This window comes from Thunnus thynnus, chromosome 22 (assembly GCF_963924715.1).
Source record: "Thunnus thynnus chromosome 22, fThuThy2.1, whole genome shotgun sequence".
Classification (NCBI taxonomy): domain Eukaryota; kingdom Metazoa; phylum Chordata; class Actinopteri; order Scombriformes; family Scombridae; genus Thunnus; species Thunnus thynnus.
The window spans coordinates 19,731,618-19,748,296 of NC_089538.1; the positions used below are offsets into that span (position 1 = coordinate 19,731,618).

General features: G+C 39.9%; 1 protein-coding gene across 3 annotated transcripts in view; it reads right to left on the reverse strand.

The window, feature by feature from the left end:
• Nucleotides 1-13,083, reverse strand: part of clcn5b (chloride channel, voltage-sensitive 5b) — a 31,591-nt gene extending 18,508 nt beyond the window's left edge. The window contains exons 1-2 of one of the 3 annotated variants that reach the window (XM_067579188.1): nucleotides 12,272-13,083; nucleotides 11,430-11,579 (exon numbers count right to left, since the gene is read on the reverse strand). In XM_067579188.1, coding sequence (XP_067435289.1) covers nucleotides 11,430-11,568 — 139 coding nt within the window. In that variant the 5' untranslated portion in view covers nucleotides 11,569-11,579; nucleotides 12,272-13,083. Of the gene's footprint in view, nucleotides 1-2,191; nucleotides 2,331-11,429; nucleotides 11,580-11,687; nucleotides 12,212-12,271 lie in introns of those variants that run through there. The other 2 variants (XM_067579186.1, XM_067579187.1) reach the window with 2 other exon arrangements.
• Between the last annotated feature and the right edge of the window lie 3,596 nt (nucleotides 13,084-16,679).

A 16,679-nucleotide genomic window follows, 5' to 3' on the forward strand; every position in this document is an offset into this window, starting at 1 on the left:
GGCTTTATGTTACAAAACTTCACTTACGCAACACGTCGTCCTGTGGAGGGTTACAACTTAAGAGTCAGCTGATAGTAATAAAGTCTATAATGTAATGAGAGCCAGGTCTTTGTGAAAACACACAGTGAAAAGTGATGTGACACGAGGGTTTAAGGTTAAAAGGGGGAGCTGAACTATTTCCTGCCCCGCTGGCACATTAACACTGTTATCTACCCGCACCTTCTTAATCGATTTAGACTTGTTATAAATGTAATGTGTGCTGGTGTTAAACTGCAGCGCACTACTTCCTCATGACTCTGTATAGGAATGACTATGAAGAATAGATGGAAGGAAAACATATAATATGACTGATTTTTACAACATTTACCAGCCATACTTTAGATTTCTTAGATTATCTCTGTTTTCAAGCTTTGGATAAGAGTAGTACAAGTAAGAATTAATAGAGTAAAACCACCAGATGATGTCTCCTGCTCCCAAACTGGTTTCTGGTTCTCATGTAAAGCTGGTTCAAATACGCTTGCACAACCCCCTAGTGTTTTTTTTTCCTGAATTAGGAATGATAATGTGATATTTCATGCAGACCGTACTGAAAAAGGCTGAAGTCGTCGCTCTCATGCGAGTCCTTGTGTGTCCTTTTTCTATATATGGAGGATTTTCCACATTTAAAAACACAACAAAGTGTGACTGACCGTCGCACCTCATTCACCGTAGCCAAAACACAAGACTCGGTCGGGCCTTGAGGAAATGCAATCACATAAAACCCAAACACACTTAAAGGCATCTTAAAAAGACAAAAATATACCCTTGCTCTATTTAAACTGAAATATAAAGCAAAGACAACACAAGAAAAACAAGTAGTGAGGATCTGAATTTGACCTCAGTTGACCAAAAACGGCGTCTGTAACCTCAAACGTGCACGATGTAGGAAACACATGGACACACACTCAGAGATAAGATTGTTTGAGATTAGTCCTGAATCTGTTGCTGGAGACCAAACACACTTTAAGACATCTTATAAAGGCATAAATATAGCCTGCTCTGTATAAACCAAAATATTAAGCAAAGACAACACAAGAAAAACAAGTGGTACAGGTCTGAGTGTGACCTCAGTTTTAGTGACAAGACCAACTACGGCGTTTGTACCCCCAAAACATGCACGACTTAAGCAACACATTGACACACACTCACAGATAAGACTGTTTGGGATTCATCTTGGATCTATTGAAGGTGACCACACACTTAAAAACATCTTAAAAGACATAAATATAGCCTGCTCTGTATAAACTGAAATATTAAGCAAAGACAACACAAGAAAAACAAGTGGTACAGGTCTGAGTGTGATCTCAGTTGTAATGACAAGACTAAAGACGGCGTTTGTACCCCCAAACACGCACGACTTAGGAAACACATCGACACACACTCACAGATAAGACTGTTTGAGATTCATCCTGAATATGTTGCTGGCAACCAAACACACTTAAAAACATCTTAAAAGACATAAATATACCCTGCTCTGTATAAACTGAAATATTAAGCAAAGACAACGCAAGAAAAACAAGTGGTACATATCCGAGTATGACCTCAATTGTATTGACAAGACCAAATACGGCGTTTGTACCCCCAAACGCACACGACTTAGGAAACACATCGACACACGCTCACAGATAAGACTGTTTGGGATTCATCCTGAATCTGTTGCTATTGACCTCTGTGTCGAATACATTGATTTACACAGCTGTATCCACAAAAATCACTGATGCAAGCTGCAGTAAAGAAACATCAACCACATGACTCAGTGCCTGATGGGTCGTAAATGGTCTTAATGATTAAACTGTGCCGTGTTAAAGTTTAAAGGTATCAGGGAAAAACATAATAAAGCCACATTCGATTGTAAAACTTGACCCATTTTTACTCAATTTAAACCCACATGAAAGAAGATAGAGGAACATGCGTGTCCACACAACAACAACACAAAGTTGAAGACATACTTGTTACTCAAGCATGATCCATGTCAGCGGTCTAACAAGTGATGATGACAGCGGTCTGCGAGTCACAGCTGTATTTTAATCTCACCTATGACAACTCCTCTTTTATGGCCGCATGAGAGCAGAGTGCACATTTTATCAGTCGAACCAACAAACAAAAACAATCGAAGCTTGCCTAAAAACTCTTTCCCCGGTCACAAACTCACCATCTTCTTCCACCAGTTCCTCCTCATCCAGCTGTTTACTCCAGAACTCCCAGCCCATCTCTAAGAAGTATCCACAGTCAGTGTTCAAACTCAAACTGGAAATCTCTTCCCTCCTCTGAACTCTTCTAGGAAGTAAACTCCAACAGAGCACTCCCCCCATTGGCCTGAAAGCTCTGGAAAATGAGTAATGATTGGCTCATCTGTCTGGGAAGTAGATGATGATTTGCTGAGCTGGTGGGAACCGTTCCTTATAGGCCCCGAGGCGGGTCACTGCGTACAAATGAGGTCATGTGTGTTTATTAGGTCTTTGACCCTATTTTTGAATCCTTTGGGACTACGATGTCTGTCGGGACAAGAGTCTCTACTTTATATGTGACACGCTGCACTTTGTGACAGGGTCAGGGGTTGAGGGTATAAGTCCTTTACATATCAAAAACTGAAAAGCTGATAAAGACTGGCTTATGCAAAAGGGCAGAGGAGGAAATTTGAAAAGGTCGGAGTCAAAATGAGATATAATATTTCAGAATGACAAAGTTTTAACAAATTAAACTCTACTTTATGTGACATGAAGATCTGTAAACAGTCTGGGTCATTGATGAAAACAAACTTCACATTCTCAGACTGAACTTAAAATGACGCTAACCCCGCTGTGACCTCATATGAACCGTGTCACCTTACTGGCAGTCACACAAAAGGTCTGATCTAGACTCCTGTGAGATATACAGTACTCTGTATTTAAAGTAGATACAGCAAAGCCACAGTCATTAGATTCTTTTCTCTGTGGTGACTGTTCATATTGAAAGGTTTAGTCTGGACTGTGGCAATTATTTTACTCCTTACTTCTTGTCTGATGGCTTTGATTTCTTGGATAATTAGAAAAGTTGTACAGTGCAAATGGCACTTCTGCAAATAAAGAAGGATGTTGTTTGACTTGAAATATGAAAAGCATGGTCAAATCTTCTATACTTGGGTTCTTTGAGTTGATCTTAGATAGTAAACTGGGGCAACTTCACCTATTTGCAAATGAACATTTTTCTTTCTCTCCTGTTTATTCCTGCCATCAAGAGATCTGTTCATAATGAACTTTCAATGTAAGTGATGGGGGACAAAATCCAGTCCTCTGTCAGTGCAAAAATGTATTTAAAAGATTATTTGAAACTGATATGAGGCTTCAACCGTCCAAATTAATCAAATTAAATCAATATCTTTCAAAGTTACTGTCTTTTTTGTGCCAAATTCCCTCTTTTTGTTACGATCCTTCCTACTGCACCTGATCAGGAAAACACTGTCCAACAAGACACAAAGATTTTAATACATTTTTGCTCAAAACGAAGAGATTCTGTGTCCCATCACTTACATTTTAAGTGCATTTGGAGATCTTCTAACAGTCAGTATGAACAAGAGGAATGATCACAGCAAGCAAAATCTGTTTCAATGTTCATACGGTCAGCTGACTATTGTTTTAAGACAGACTTGAACAATTGAACCCGTCCTTTAAACCTGACGTGTGGAACTTTTACATATAAATGAACGTCTGTTGTATGAATTCACACAATGCTGATTGAGCCTGTCACCGCCACATAAATCTCTATATGACGCAGTATACAGAGTGCACCCAGAGGCTAACTTCCGGTTAGCTCTCTGCTAACTTGAACGGGCATAAAATAACCGAATCGTGTGGCTCTTCTAGACTTTCCAAATGTTAATCGGACTGAATGGATCAAATCCTGACAGTGAAACGAGCCATTTCTTGGGAGTTGCGTGACGTTCAAAACAATTTATCCACAACAATAGCAACGGAGCAAGCTACTGCGGAGTCTATGACGTTAGCATGTGTCAACAGTGTTTTTGTAATTACTCTCACTGCCAGAAGGGGGAGACAACAGAAGTCCCGCAGTGCAGCTTTAAGAGCAACATGTTTTGGCAGGCGGCCTTGGATGACACCGGTGAAGCCCAGAGGCTATGAAGTTGTGCTTAATACTTAAAAATAGGAAGTGGTAAGCTGCTTGCACAACACAGAGTTAATCATCGATATAAAAAAAATCCTTATTCCCTTTAATAAGCATCCATCCAACTTTCTATACACTCTCCAGTGCAGAGAGCTGAAGCTTATCCTTGCATCCAGAGAGAGAGACAGAGAGAGAGAGAGAGAGAGAGAGAGAGAGAGAGAGAGAGAGAGAGAGGCAAGGTAAACCCTGGATATACACTGTGCAAACTGATCCGGTGCTAGCAATTCTGAGAAAGTGGGTCAGCAACACAGAGTCCCTGCAGCAACACTGCTTGTTTCCAGCAAAGGGATGTCATGCTGAGCTCAGCACTCGCTCCGTGTGTGTGTTGTGTGTGTGTGTATGTGTGAGTGTGTGTGTGTGTGTGTGAGTGCATCCTGAGGGGACAGAACAGACTATAATCTTACATTTTCACAGAATATCAACACACTCTCCTCCTTAATTCTTTACAGAAAAACTCCTGGAAAATTTAACACGCACTCCTTGTCATATGACCACGTCGCCATCTGCCAAAACTTACACAGTATGTTTTCTATTACGGAATCATCTGCACGCACACGCACACGCACACACACACACACACACGCACACACACACACCCAAAAAAATGTCTGACAGAAAGACAGTCACAGACACACACAGTCTCCAAAGAGGGTTTGAACCTTGAACTCTTGGTCTGGTTGCCATGGGAACCGTCAGCACATGTGACCCCTGTGACGCTTGGCGACCGCAGACAAGCATCTCTGGAACATGTTAACATCGTGTACCGTCATTACTTTGCTGAGGTCTTTAAAAAATTATTATTTTTTTTTTTACTGGGTCAGAGGAAATTGAATAAAGACGGAATGTGCGTCTGCGAGTTGATTTGATTAATTTTCACGTCACAAGATAAAATCTCTACGAGCTGGAAAAGAAAAAGCTTTAATATGAGGATATGATGCAACTGTCCGGCTGGAAAACTACACTGAGCGCCTTCACAGAAACCTGGAAGGAAGCAACGAGGAGGAATTTTAACAAGTCAGGATTTCTCGCCATTGATGTTTTGTTGAACGGAGACCACACCGCAGCCAGGAAAAAATACAAGTTCAAAACAGCTTTAAGAACTGTTTTAGCAACATATTTTCACTATGACTCCTGGGCTGAGTAGTGAACCTCAGGACTCTGTGGGTACTGACTGAAATGTGAGCACAGGATTAAACATCTAAAAGCGTCAAGTACTGACAGACGTCATCAGATGATTGGTCAGATTCTCTCAGATGTGTGTTTTGATCAGATGCTTTATACTAATCAATGTGACGGTTAATCTTAAGGACGTTTTACAAAGAAAAAACTGAAAAAAATACATATCAGCATATTCTTTTGTTTCTTAAAAACTCAGCCATGAGTCATGAGGACATTTCCTGTATACGACCATATTACATAACCTTTCAAAGTAATGTTCAAGAATTGACAGTTATACAGCAGCTACTGTACAAAGTACAGACAAAGACAAGACCTAATATGTTTATATATCGTTTGACACACAAAACTACAACACTGAAAACTAAGTATTTTCTGTCAGTTAAACAACTGTTAAGAGTCTAAATTATTAAGAATTTGTGCAGATTAACAACTAAGTATGAAATATATAAATGGGTATTTACCAACTTAACCACCTTAACACTTTTTTCTTATAATTTATACCAAGTTGCAGCACCTTCTCTATAAAATATCCTAAAAATGAACCATTAAATGCCGTCAAATGACTCAGGAAAATGTCCAGGAAATGAGTATAAAATAAAGGGACCTGTAAAATAAAGCACTCGGTTAAAATGGGTTAAAATTTTTCAAATTAAGGCGTCTTTATTATCATCAGTATCTAAACTTTTCAAACTAAACCCAACTCTACATGACACAGTGATATATTGTGAAAATATTACGGTTTCCCCAGACTGGGATCAACTATGTCTCACCTCAACCTGACCATTAATACCAGTAAGAAATGGCTCATGTGTTATATTTGATCTCAAACAAAAGCTCACAGGTATAAGACAGGATTAAAACGATCACCAGTGCTCGAGGCTTCTTTCCAGCGGTTGAGTCACACCTTTTTTAAAAAGGTCAGGTGAGCTGTTTACAGCGCGACCTCACGGCTGCAGCTCGCCAGTATGAGTCCTGGCGAGCTGTCGCTACGAATTAACGAGCACTTAACCTCTAGCACGCCTGTGGAGCATCTGGGGAGTTTACCAGTAAGACTGTGTTTGTACTGGGTAGCTCCCAGCTTCCATCTGTTTGAATATCCCTTATTCCTTACACGGATGAAATGGGAATTTTTTACAACTACAGAGGCAAATCCGTGACTTATTGACAGCTGTTATAAAATTCACGGCTTTCAAAATGTCCCTGGATGACCTTTTGTCTGCCCGCTTTCCCCCTCGCAGACGCGTGTGTTGTAAGATTCTTCCTTTTACAGCTTGTTGGGCGTCTCTTTTAAAAGCTCCCAAAAAAAAAATCTGTTGATCACACATTCATCAGAAACAGCTGCCCTTCCACTGGATTCACGCATCCTTTCTCTCTTCATCTTTCCTCCCCACGTTTTCCTGTTTCGCAGGGCGGACACATGCAACCTTGTCAAGTAAACATCATGATATTAAAAAAAAGAAGAAAAGAAAAGAGCTCCACATATTCAGACTTGCCATTCCCCCCCCAAAAAAAAGCTGTGAGTCACTCCCTGGCAGTCATTATAAAAGTGAGGGCGTTGACAGCCTGACGAAGAACAAACACCGCCTAGCACAGCAGCACCCAGAGGATGTAATGTCAATATAACCAGCCGTAAAAACATTACTGCAGACGATAAGGTGAAACCAACAAATTACAACAGATTCAATACCTGGTAATAAAAAAAAAGAAGCAATGCAAGCAAATCAGAAGCACCTCATAAAAGCAGGAAAAGTAAATAAACTGCACCCTAAAAAGGAAATGTACTTCAAATCCCAGGGTGCATTTGGCTTCTGCCCCCTTCAAAGTATTATCTGCTGGTGTTGTTACATTAAACACGGTCGGTTTAAAACATACACTTGGAAGTTCTGGGTGGTCTTTGCTTCGCTTTTTTGCTTCATCATCTTGGTAGGGAATTCCCTTTCTGAATATCCTAAAAATGTTCTTCCTGATGTGATAATTGTGGGACTCCTCTTCCTCCTCCTCCTCCTCCTCCTCATGATCGGAGGAGGCTGAGTTTAACTTCCTAATGCATGTTCTGAGAGTATAAAAGCTATAAAAATTCAAATAAATCTCTATCCTCCTCACATATCTGAGTAAAGTTTCGATACGGAGGCTGCAGCCCTTCAGCCGTCTTCCTCTCTCTGCTTTCACTCCTTCATAATATATGACTTCAAAAGACGGGAGTCAAGTGGTGTCAAGCATCAACACTTGACCGCTTCAAACTGTTTTTTAAAGTGATAGAGGAACATTAACACTGGAGAAAACAAGCTAGGACGGCTGCAGCTAACGATTATTGTCATTATTGGTTATTTTCAGATTAATTGATTGGTTGTTTGGTCTATAAAATGTCAGGAAATGGTGAAAAATGTTCATCAGTGTTTCTTAAAGCTGAGAAATATTCAATGTTCTGTCATAGAAGACTAAAAAAAACAGAAAATATGCACATTTAAGAAGCTGAAACCACAGATTTTGGCTTTTTTCCCACCTAAAAATGATTAATCGAGTAATCCTTGCAGCTTTATAATAAATATCATTAACTAAAGTAAATAAAAGCTTGTTTTGCTGTGTTGGAATTCCAAGGTTAAGCCACTACCTGCACAATGTTAGCGCCAAGTCTCGTCTGAATGCATTTTTGCTGTTATCAAGCTCTGTTATCACCTTGTCTGCATGCTTTTACCCCTTCAAAAACAAAAACAAACACAACACAGAGAGCAAAGAAAGACAGACAGACAGGCAGGAACATGTTCACTGCTTTTAAGGAGGAGGGGATTTCATGGAAGAGGTGGTCTCTCCCATAATAAACACACACACGTAGTAATGGATGGATTGAATTACGAGTAATGAAAAGTGAAAACGTCAAAAGAGTTGTTATGTTGTGACTAGCAGGTGTCAGTCTTTATTCATGCAGATACACTGCTAGCGAGGCAGGTGGAGGTTAAAGTGCCTTGCTCGAGAGACACCTTCCTTTATGACAGAAGGTTAATCACAAGCAGGTATTCGGACCAGCAACCTAAACTCTCCTCTCTAAACATGGCAGGCTAATGAGTCCCTGAGCAGCAACAGGTTACACGAGGCTAAACCATTACCACTGCACTAAGAACGGCTTCCAGTCCCTCTTGGCAACCAGTTTGAGTGCGCGCTAATGAGCAGTTTAGGGAACTCGACATCACTTTTCACTCCCTCGAGAGGGAAAAAAAAAAGAGGAAGGAGTTTGAGTTAAAGTGCTAAAAAGGCAGGAAGTAAAATGCAAGCTGAGACATTGTTATAGACTGTTTACGCTACATTTTTTGGGTTATATTCAAGCTTTTAGCATGAACCAACATCTGCCGTCAGAGATAAAAACCCACTGTTTAGTTTCTCTGTCATCCCTGACTTTAATGAGGAGGACGAGGAGGAGGAGGAGGAGGGGGGTGAAACGAAGACGGCCTCGCGACCAAAAAACTCCTGATTTCCCCAGAGCCCGACACACAATTATACAATCAGACCATGAAGCAAACTATTACAGTCGGATGGAAACCTTGTGACTGCAATTTTGCTGATTCTCCGTCTTCTACTCGAACTGAATCACTCGCACGCGCACACACACACACACACACACACACACACACACGCTCTCTCTCTGGCTTATGATCTCGCGCCGTCTTGCACTGTCATTTTAAAAATATGTAGCTGTCAGTGTGAAAACAGAGGAAACACGTGGTTCCAACCCCCAACGGCAGCAGCAGCTTTAACCATTCAGAGAAAATCTCTCAAAGTGTCTCCAGACTTCCTTCCTGTTGGCACAGTTTTGTCTCTACGTTTCGACCAGCGTGGAGGACATGACGTCTGTGATGTCACTGTGACATCAGTAGTAACCAGGCAGTGATATAACTGTCTGACAATGCTTTTTTTTTTTTTGACCCCCCGAGGGAATCTAAATACTTTTTTTTTTCCAGATTTTTAATGCACTGAATTGAAAAGTCAGAGGTGATGCTTTTATTTTGACAAACTTTGTTCTGCTTTAACTGACACTTTAATTACCTTTAATGTGGTGTAATAGGTTATAATGTCTTGTCGCTGTCGGCGGAGGGAATCAGGAAGAGTCTTCAAGTTACATTAGTGCAGAGAAAGCACTACTGTGTTTATTATCTTTACACTGTTACTGGTAACAGCTGAAGCCGTCGTGTACTTTAAGTACCTGTTTAGACGTTCAGGATGCTCAGAGAAACTATTAGAAGAACGCTTTGTTCCAGGGTTTGGTCACAGCGTATCTTTCTGTTTAAACCAGGGAAGGAAGAAACATCCAAATAAGGTGATGATATCAGTCAGCTCAGATCTCCAGCTGTAGGAATGAACTTTGTCACAATATTTATTGTTAGGTTAATATGCTCTTCCTCAATCTCGCCTGCAGGAAAACTTCCCACCATGTAAAAGGAGTCTGAATCCCTCGGAGGGAAACTAAAGTATCCGCAGCACAGTTTGCTAATCAATACTTATGAGTCAGCAATAATCTTGCCAGCAGCTTCTGGCTTTAAAAAAAAAAAAAAGGTTAAAAGCTCTTTTCTCCTGCCAAAAAAGCAAAAGAGCAAACAGCCTCTATCTCAGTAGTTGACATGCTTACTCTAACTAGATGCTTCTGCAGGATCTCCGCTCTAACGAGCTGACTCAAGAACTGCAGGGGTCTTCCAACCATGTAATGATGACATAAGCAGAGCAGTCATCATTTATAACTGGCGAGCAGTATCGCCGCGAGTTATATCCTGCTATTAGGACTTTGTCGTATTAGAGGAAAAGTCAGTGAGTGGTTGGATGACGTCATCAGTAACCGGGCAGCCCTGTCGCAGCAGACACAGCAGATTAGCAGGAGTCACTCTGTTACTCCCACAGTCACCGTTAACACTATAACTCACTTTAATGCTTGTTTTTATGTGCTGATCATACACAGAGAACCAAAATATAGTAAATCAAGTTGATACAGCGTGTTTCCATGTTTGGGAGACGGAGACAGAGAGAAAACTGAGTAACTGATTGCTCAGACGTAGGACCGTGACTTACTCAGAGCATGTGACACACAGACACACACACACACACACACACACAAACACACAGTGCCCTGCGATTACAGATATATCTTATCAGCAGGCAACTACTTCAGCGCCCTTTTAGGACACACACACACTGGACTGTGGAAATGAGCTCTTGTCACATACTGTCACACACAACAACATTTCTGCCATGTCTGTCAATAAAAGAATCAATGAGTTAACTCTTCCTGTCCCACAGCTTCCAGTTTTCAACTGTTTTTAGTCTGCAAAACATTAAAAAAAACTTAAAAATGACCATCATAGTTTCCTAGAGCCTAAGTTGATGTCATCAAATGTCTTATAGTGTCCGACCACGTGTCCAAAACTCACAGATATTCAGTTTACTATACTACAAGATGAGGAAAAGCAGCAAAATTTCAAATGAAAAGAGTCTGAAACCACTTTTGCTTAAAGAAAAAAAGACTGATTCTTAACAGAGTGTCTGCAGGTTTTACAGGAAGTGGATTTCAGGATGTTTCAGGAAACCTCTAACGCTACTTGGAATTGAATTTAATACCGATCCAGACATTACTGAATGACCGCTGTGGAATTTAAAATAGGCAACATAAGACAGGGGGACAAGTTACTGTTTACACATATCATATCTAATCCTGTTATGCAACAATTTATAAGAGGATATACTGCACTGCTGCAAACAAATCTGTCACTGCTAGACTACTGAGATGAGACCTCTGGGATATGATGAAAACCCCCCCACAGGATGCTCCAGATTAGACCTTTAATTAGCTTAATTCATTTAATTTCATGACTGCTACACATCCAAACTGGGTTACAGGTTAGTTTCACACTGGTGCAAACATTTCTATAAGATCTAAAAGCCTATTATTGTTCTCAACTTGTGAAAGAACAAGAATATTTTTATTTATACAGCTGCAAACACTCCAAAAGCTTCCTTTGACCCTAATATACGCTTCAGCTGTGAACGGACTTTGACTTTTAAACAGTTACCTGAGCTGAGAGGAGGGACGTCGTCCGTGCTGGAGAAGTCGAGTGTGGCTCCTGCAATGTCCACCATCTCGTCATCATCATCGTCGCTGGGGTGATGAAGGGCGTCAAAGCTCCCGGTACGGTATCCGGGGTTTTCCATCCCTTCAGATCCTGCACACAACACACAACAGAGAGGAAACGCTTTATGAGAAGAAGAAAAAAAACCGCGTCTGGGTGGGTTTTAAAAAGCGGGAGATGGAAGATTGTTATCCGCTTTACCATCAAAGCTGCCGGCTGCATATTTTCTGTACAAGCTCGCCCAAAACTTAGACATTTATGACACCCGAAAGAAAGCAAATGACTGCAATGGACAGTCTGCTTTTATCTCCCTCCCCTGACTGTATTTTATACAACTATTTCTGGGACGTGTTTGTGAAATATCCGACTGCTGCTGCTGCTGCTGCTGGCTCATCACAGTCAGTAATGACAGCACATCTCCAGTTACAGAGAAGTTTTTTCGCAACCGTTTCCGCTCTTTTTTTTTTTTTTTTTACACTTCTCTGTTTCCTATAACACTGTGGTTTAGAGCTGCAACCAGCAAAGGAGGGAGAAAAAAAAACAACAACTCAGTGGAAAACATATTGCGGCAGACGAAAAGCAGATTATTAGCCTAGCTCGAGCGTTTAGCTGGTAGCTTTTCTTGTGACGACGACTAAGCTGTCAAACAAACTGACGAATTCTGACCGTTGAGCTAACTTCGTTAACCGTTACCGCGGCGGCGGCGCTTGAAGCGGCGGCGGTTACGTTTAGTTTTGTTGATAAAAAACAGACAGAGAATGTTAACTTAAAGGCCTGATTGTTACCTGTAAGGAATGAGAGCAGCCGTCCGGCTCAGTGAAGAAGTCTTGTGACTCGGATTTGCCCCGCCGTCGTCTCCTCTACTGTAGGCTGCTTATGTCAACAGCAGCCAATGTAAACTTCAAGCTCCGCGGCGACCCGCTTCGAGAAAATCCTGCGTCATTCTCCGTCCTCCAAAAACGGCCTTTTTACAACGCAGGAGGTGTCCTAAAGGAAGCCATGACAGGCAAAGTGTCTCCTTTAGACACCCCAAAATAATGAATTGTTTAAAATTGTCTGCAGTACGGGTTGTTTTGCCACTTAAACTGCAAACGCCTAGCGTCAAGTTAGCTAACGTTAGATACGACTTCCGCCGCATTAAAGGCTGATTTATGGTAGGTCGCTCGACACTTTTGGTAAGTGTCGCTCGACAGAAATGACGTATTTTCGATAGAAATGTCGCGCATCTGGAGAATTTTGTTATGTCGCGGACACCGTCCTATTTTGTCGCGCAGTGTGATTGGATAGTGTTACTAACGTCGCCATGGAGACCACTGTAGTTTTCACTGAACTTCCTTATTGATATTTTGGTCTGTAAGTTTTTAGATAACTTGTAACGTCGAGATGATATAATGTAATTAAACAAGCTAACTGGAGGATATAATTTACCACGGTTACCATGGAGACGACCGAAACTTTTCGCTGAAGCATGAATGAAGCATAATGAAAACGTCGCGCGACTCTTTTCTGTTGAGCGACATCAAAAGTGTCGAGCGACCTGCCATAAATCAGTCTTATTAGACCGTTGGCAAAGCTAATCTGGGACAAAGTCCTGCTCCGATTGAGTAGATAAGGGATCACAAGGGAGATATTTCCTGTTTTGTACCAAACAAAAATCCAAAAACACATCCTTTCGAAGAAATATAACGTTATTTATTTATTCCTGAAGAAAACCCAAGACACAAGTACAGTAGACATGATGTCAAACAAGTTCAACAATCAAAAATTTAAATGCTATCGAATGTTTGCAGTAATAAGCTTAATTCTTAGTGATTTAATTTCAATATTGATCGAAACACTGTGGCATTTCCTATTTATTGCTGCGTTATTATGGTGCATCAATTTTGAAGAAATTTATCCACTTCCGGTGTCACTCCCGCGCTCTTGACAGCAGCATATGTGCGGCAGGAAAAGCAGTCGAGCTAAAAGCTAACTGGGTCAGTGGAGCAGATCGACTAATCGGTCATCAATATTCTTACTATAAACATTTTCTACATTCTGCAGCAATATTTTCCACTTTTTCTCACTTGCACATATTATAGATAAAAGCTGCTCACTACTGCAGTATTATTAGTATAATTAAGTGGGTTTTATTTTCCATCTTATATTACATGAATGTTTTTTAACGTGTTTTTATGTTCATTTTATGTATTTTTTCATGTGAAACACTCAGTACTTGTAATTTATTTGTTTTGAAGCACTTTGAGCTGCATTTCTTGTATGAACGGTGCTTTACAAATAAAGTTATTGTTACAGCTGATGTTGTTTAGCAGCAGAAGCATTTGCATGTCTCAGTGGCGCCACAGGAGCATCTGTTTGGGGAAAAAAACTGATTCAAAAAAGATGCTTCAAACATTTCTTTAATATTTTAGACAGAGTCACACAGTCTGAGTTTGAAATGTCTTTTTAAAGTGCTATATCAGTAGTTTAAGCATACTTGCTGCTATTTTTTTAAAAAATAATATCAACATGTTTATGATTTCATGTATGTATTAGTTAATTTTAGTGCATTTAATACGCTGTTGCACATCTTTATATGTAAGCCTGCACCTTATCTACCTACTGTATGTATTGTAACATTAGTGTTTGTCCTGTTTAATGTAAACTGTTGCATTAAAGGAACACAACTCTGTTCCCCTGAACACTGAGAGCCTCACACAGAGATAATGATAATATCTAATAATTCTGCCATGACTTTGACTCAGCTTTAATATAATAGTTTTAGCTAAATTACTACTACAATGATCTATTATCTTCTCTGTGAGCTGTGAATACATTTTTCTTAAGTAATGACTCAATATTTTATCACTCCAAAACATTCCCTCCAACTTTACAATGTGCAAAAAGTGCAGAACAACAATCAACTAGAATTTAAAGAATTTTTTAAAAATAAATTAATCAACAGGACCGATCAGTACAGTGTCTTTCTTGTGGAAACAGCAAATTTTTAAGTAACTGCTACTCTCTTTTTTGGTCAGTACAGAACATTTTTAAGGTTTTAAAACCAACTTTTGCAATGTGAATGTGAGCAGAACTAGCACCTATAATTAAAAAAGAAAATATAATCAATAAATATGTGAATAAAAATGAATCAAAAGGTAATCTGCTCAGTACAGTGTCCTTTTGTGGAAGAAGTTAATATAAAAAAAAGGACACTGAATTTAATAATTAAATTAAAAACAAAAAAATGAAGTGAGGACTTTATTTACTTGTTTGTGGTGTCGGAGAGCCTGAAAACCATCTTAACTGTCATTATATTTGTTCACAGATATTATACAGACATATTACAATTGATTTAAAAACTCTACAGGCTGTTCATGTTTATCAATTCTGCATTTAACACTCTTAAATGTTAACTCTCACTCTTAAAAAATACAAAATCTTCATGTTTGCACACCTTGGATAACATTGACACTACAAACAGCTGACAGGCGACACCTTGTGGTCACACGTGGAAATGAATGAAGGCTACCAGGTTTACAGTGTGTGTGTGTGTGTGTGTGTGTGTGTGTGTGTGTGTGTGTGTGTGTGTGTGTGTGTGTATAAAGACAGCATGGTATTGTAGGATCCCGGTTAATGGCTGCAGGTTTGATTAATCACAGCAACCTCTTTCCCTCTTCGCCCTTTCCCCCCCCTCTTCCTTCCCATGCTGCCTTTGCTGAACTCAGCACACCTCCCACTCATTCATCTTCCTCTTTTCTCTCTGTCTCTCAGCTTCTCGCAGCCCAACATAAACACGTCTCCACCCTGCCTCCCACGGTGATTCTTGTTTTAGTGGGCCTGTTTCTCCTCACTTCCTGTCTTTCCTGAATGTTAACGCGTTCACTTAAAGCCATTAAATCTTTCTGTTTCTTCTTCATTTCCTCCTAGATTTCCACTCATTCTTCTTCTTCCCTACTTAGTTTAACTTTATTTCTCCTCATGTTCTTACATGTGGGTCACTTCGCCCCCTTGCAGTCATTCAGCCCCCCCATGTTTTGTGATTCCCATCAGTCCTCTTGTTCTTCAATCTGGGTCAGACAGAAGAATGCACTCCCTCGCCCCCCCCCCCCCTCAAAAAAACCCCCCAAAAAACGCAGATTCTTCACTTTTACGACAGCTGTTTTCTTTATTATATCCACAGACCACCACTACAACCTCTCTCTGTCTCTGTGAGGCCAAACCCGAGCACCTTAAAACACTGTTGTCTCTTTTTATTAATGGCTCCAGCTCTAAAAACGGCTCTATAAGTACCACTCGGTTATAAAAATCCACATAAATTATCATCTACAATAACATAATGCAGCTCCTTCCCTCCCCTGGAGGAGGATGTGAAATGACTTCAGGATGAGATGTGATAAAACGAAAACACATTTCTCAAACAGGCTTATCATGTCTTTGATTCTGAGAAAGTCAGTTTCTTGTTAAGGCTTAAGTTCCTCCCAATAATTAATTAATCATATTTTCCTGGCTTCATATATTACAGAAGACAATTCACGCCCAAAAAAGAAAAAAACGAATGAAAAAGTAAGACTGATAAAAATAAAAATACTCTATTCTAGCACATATATCTGCACTCTGCAACTGCAAGGAGGTCGCAGGGCAAAGCTGGGATGAGGCTGGTGATTTAAATATTAGTCTTATTGTTGTTAAATCCAACCGAAAAACAAATTTATCTACTTACAAGTATTTTGTGTGTATCTGACGTCTGATAAATATCCTAGTTCTTTGTGTCGTTGACCTCCGTTGTTGTCCAAAAACTATGAAAAACATGTCAATGAGTGTTGAATAAACAGAATAATTTCTGTCCTTATATGTGCTACATGCTAATATGATTAAACACATGAATTTATGCAACATACAAAGACAAAAATGAAATAATGAAGGTTTTAAAACTAGATTTAGACACAGTGAAGTCTTGTCAATATTCGGTCATGAAGCAGGACTCACCTTAAAACGCTTACCATGTCATTTATTGTGTGTTAATGGTGCGTATACCTGCACAAATTTACAGTTAAATTAGCACAAACTAAGTTACTCTAAGTGGTCATTTGGTGCTTTCAGTGAAGTAATGTGACTCCTGAGTTATAGGCAGATATAATATATTATTGGCTGGTTATAAGTCACTACAACTGGTCGTTGTTTGCTTTAAGTAAAATGAAAAAAATATCATTA